The 4285-nt window shown below is 36.4% G+C and overlaps 1 protein-coding gene across 1 annotated transcript; it reads left to right on the top strand.

The window, feature by feature from the left end:
• The first annotated feature begins 3408 nt into the window (after nucleotides 1-3408).
• LOC149624222 (uncharacterized) lies at nucleotides 3409-4038 on the top strand. The gene is made up of 2 exons (XM_089852180.1): nucleotides 3409-3513; nucleotides 3779-4038. The coding sequence occupies exons 1-2, from the start codon at nucleotides 3421-3423 to the stop codon at nucleotides 4013-4015; spliced, it is 330 nt and encodes a 109-aa protein (XP_089708306.1). The 5' UTR covers nucleotides 3409-3420; the 3' UTR covers nucleotides 4016-4038.
• The last annotated feature ends 247 nt before the right edge of the window (nucleotides 4039-4285 follow it).

The following is a 4285-nucleotide window of genomic DNA, read 5'->3' as shown; positions in this document are numbered from 1 at the left end:
GTATCGGCTTTTGTAGAAGTATGGGAATGCTAGATCATTTTCTGCTAATTATTCAACCCTGAAACAAAGATCACGTGTTAAAATTGACACAAACGACGTTGTTACGTTTGTCTTACAACAGGTTGGCTTTCTCCATGAACTCTGATTGCGAGAAGTTGTAGGAAACGGCAAAAGCCAAAAGCGCATTTTCTATTATACAAAAACGTCTTTGTTTGGACCAAGACCGAAAAAACCTACGATATGAGTGAGGTTTATCAATTGACTGAAGTTCAGAGTTTGAAATTTTTCTTTAAGTATTTTTAGTAGTTTAATCCTTAATCACTATTTAATTCAATCAGCTGATTTTACTCTTAATCGATCTATTCCCTCTAAATTTATTCAAAAAATTGCATATCTCCGCTTTTTCAAGAACAATTCCATTTTCCGAAAACATTTTATCAAAGCTTCTTCGTCAATCATTGAAAAATTATGTAGCATATCACAAGCTCTAATAACTTTGTCGACGTTAGATGGCTTCAAAATTAGAGGTCTACGGAAAAATCTCCAACGTGTGGCTAAAATATCGAAGGCATTTTCACTACACAACCTTTATAATTGAACAATAATCTAGAAGAATAAAGTCACATTGTCATTTCAAACTTGGATTTGAAACTCAAAAATCAGGACTCGCACAGCCCTGGTTTCAAGTTTACCTGGCTCTGCTTAAACGATAAAGAAAAAACAATTTGAGAATTCCTTGAGGCGACCTTCTCGAAAATAGGGTTTCATGAAATTCTTTAACAGTTGAAAAGCATCATATCCAACAAGAACGTGGGGAGAAGAAACGACCGTCTTCGGTAGAAACACTGGTGGAGAAAGTCCAGTTTTATTGCTTTCAACAGCTTGTCCAAATGAGAAAGACTAAAAAATTCCACCATCAGAATCAGAAACGTATCCTACAATATCCACAACTTAAAATCTATATCTAGCGTCCACAATAGCCATCAAGCCATCAAAACAATCGTTTTGAAACCATATAAATAAATGTCACTGGTGTCAGTCGACTATCATATAACCAGAGAGGGCATATCTTTTTTGATCAGGGTGCATTCTAAACAAAGAACAATTATTAAATCAAGATAATTATCACTTAGTTTCTAATTATAATGCAATGTTCCACTGGTGTATCATGACATTCTTGCCATCTACGGCAAGGCAACATTAGGTAGAAAAATTCATATATCTTGTCGGTAATTTAGAGAATAAAGAGAACCCAGAAGAAACGGTAGAAATAGTAGCCGTTGTCCAAAGCTTCTTAGCGTACAATTTCTCGAATTACAATGACCTAGAGTTTCGTGAGATTCTCCAATCAAAGGGAATAAAATTAGCAGATAATCCCGTCGTAGAAAACGTCGAACGCCATCCAGATATAGACATCCTAATAGGGGCAGATTATTATTGGGTAATAGTCAGTGGAAAAACTGAAAGGTTAGGACCCCGAATCGTAGCATTATTAACAAAACTAGGTTGGTGTTTAAGCGGACCTGAGAAAAGTTCTGAAAGGGCAAATAGAAGCAGTCAGTGACATCTATGCTGATAAGTTTAGGGGAACAACGGGTGAAGAAAACGCTTAGAACGTTTTTCGATTTGATCGAAGTGTATAGATTGATAGTTCTGAGAAAAAAAAGAACCCCAATGATCAAGCCTTCACAACCTTTTTTGAGGATACAAAATTTCACCCAAATCAGGGTTTTTATGTTGTAAAATTGCCTTGGATGGTTAGTAAAGAAACCTTACCAAATAAGTTGCCTGTCACTAGAAAAAGAGCTCAAGTTTGGAACGAAAATTTGAAAAAGATCAAGGATATTATGAAAGGTACAAGGCCGTAGTTAAGGAGCAATTAGAGCTAGGTATAGCTGAAGTGGTACCAGAAGACTAAGTGCAATTATCTAAACCTGGCACCTATTATATGCCTCAACAAGGTGTCGAAAGAGAACATGTAAAGACCACCAAAACTCGGGTGGTATTGGATGGGTCTTCACACTCCTTTAAACGAATGTCACCTTCCCGGCCCAAATTTTAATCCTAACTTGCTATTGTTATTATTGAGATTTAGATATGGAAAAGTCGCTATTGTCGCAGACATAGAGAAGGCTTTTTTGCAAATCGCTCTAGATGAGTCCGATAAATATTCTGTGAGACTTATCTGGTTCCGGGAGGAAGATGGGAGGATTAAACAGGATCAGCACGTTATACTTAGAATGATCCGAGTGCCCTTTGGGGTTACATCTAGTCCCTTTTTTCTCGGATGCATTGCATGCAAAAGATTACAAGCGAGGCCAGGTGATATGCCAATCGCACCCTTACCTAGGGACAGAATAGGCCAATCCCCACCATTTTCAATCATAGGGATAGATTTTGCAGGTCCTTTATAGCTAAAACCAACAACCAAGAACAAAAAACTTATGCCCAGCTACTTGTGCTGTCACCCGCGGGATTCATTTAGAACTTGTCCCCTCTCTAAGTACTGATGATTTTCTGCTAGCCTTCAGACGGATCATATCTAGGAGGGGTGTTCCACAAATTATATACACAGACAATGCAAAAATTAAAAAAAAGAAAACTCAGATTTAAAAATCATTTGACAAAACATGAAACTGGACCAGTTAAAAGAATTCTTCGGAAGACATGGAATTGAAAGAGCTGTTTGGTATGGTGAATGTTGGGAGTGCCTTGTGAGGTCCACCAAAACCTGCCTTAAAAAGTGCTTATGTAAAGCTTTTTTGAGCTATACAGAGTTGGAGACCGTACTTATAGAATCCGAAGCGCTATTAAATAGTCGGCCTATCACCTATAATTACAATGACCAAAATGAACCAATTCCTCTCACGCCCGCTGAATTCCTTGTTGGGCTTAGATTAAATTCACTGTCACTGTCACCGTTAACTTTTAAAATAAATGAAAGTGTACCAACCTCGCGACAAAAACTGAAAAAAGATTCAAATATCGTGAAATTACGATTGAGAAAATATGGAAGCTCTGGCGCCATGACTATATAATGGAGCTTAGATCAGCCCACCAATCCAAAACCGTTAAGAATTAAACGCATGAAGTTTTCATAATGATGTCAACTAAACACGAACATTATTATAAATCCTTTCAATACTGTGGCAAAAACTAAATATAACTCGCCTCAAACATTAGTCATGATCGAACCAAACTTTATGCAAGGTTAAAGAATATAATAAATTTGATCTTAGGAATTACATGAATATTAAGCTATTCGTAACCCAGCTCTCTTGAAATTAAAATTCTTTGGCTACAAAAGTTTGATTTCTAGTCATCTTTGACTTCCTTAAAAAATGTTACAAAGCCGATGTGTTAATTCAAGTGTACTTTACTCTGTTTTTTCAGCATCATGATGACATAACTAATGACTTGATGAAGAAGTTTCAAGATAGGGATACTTTTATCCAAAATAAAATTGCGACCATTGTCTTCCTGCTTTGTAATGATAATCATCAAAGGCTCGAGGTAAGTTTCGAATCGTAATCTTGATTGAAATTTTGCGATAATCGTAATTGGCGATCGATTTTTTGCGATAATCGTAATTGGCGATCGATATTTTTGCGATGATTGTAATTGCGACCAAAATTTGGCGATAATGGTAAATCGCCATCGAAATTGGCCATAATAGTAACAAATAGCAGTTTACAAAAACGGACAATTAAATTATAATGCTCCTTCAAACTTGCCTATCTTATAATAATTAAATTTAAATGTAAATGATCCTGATTAGGAACTGAAAGCTAATTCGCATACTGAGAAAACCATTCGGAAACTGTTAGAAACCGTTTCCCGCAAATCCTCATTCAAATTGAAAGCCTGTAAAGGGATAATGGACGACCACACAGGCTGCTCATGCGCAGAAAAGAAAACCAAAATGAGACGAAGAAGATCCATAATGAGTCAAATTCACCGACCAGAGTTTTCTAGCCCTATTGTAGCTCTACAACATTTGGTCAACTTGTTATAGTTTCTTTAAATTCCCTTTAGTTTGTTTTTAATTTCAATTTTTTCAAAAAAATAAAATTTGATTGTTCGTGATATTTTCATATAAAACACTACCATATTAAATTGAAGATTTTGCTACAACAGTTGTCTTATTTATTTTGTCATATGAGCTTTCAGTTTTAAACCCCAAAAGGGTTGGGAAGTTTGGCAGTCTGGAGATGCACCCAAAATACTCCTCAGGGGCAAGCTCAAATTCTTCACAACCGGGCACTGGACCGATTAGTTCTGGCTT

The sequence above is a fragment of the Phalangium opilio genome, unplaced genomic scaffold, assembly GCF_054372755.1.
Source record: "Phalangium opilio isolate 3A_F unplaced genomic scaffold, DU_Popi_V2 ptg000106l_1, whole genome shotgun sequence".
Taxonomy (NCBI): domain Eukaryota; kingdom Metazoa; phylum Arthropoda; class Arachnida; order Opiliones; family Phalangiidae; genus Phalangium; species Phalangium opilio.
This window is presented reverse-complemented; position numbering and strand designations above follow the sequence as displayed.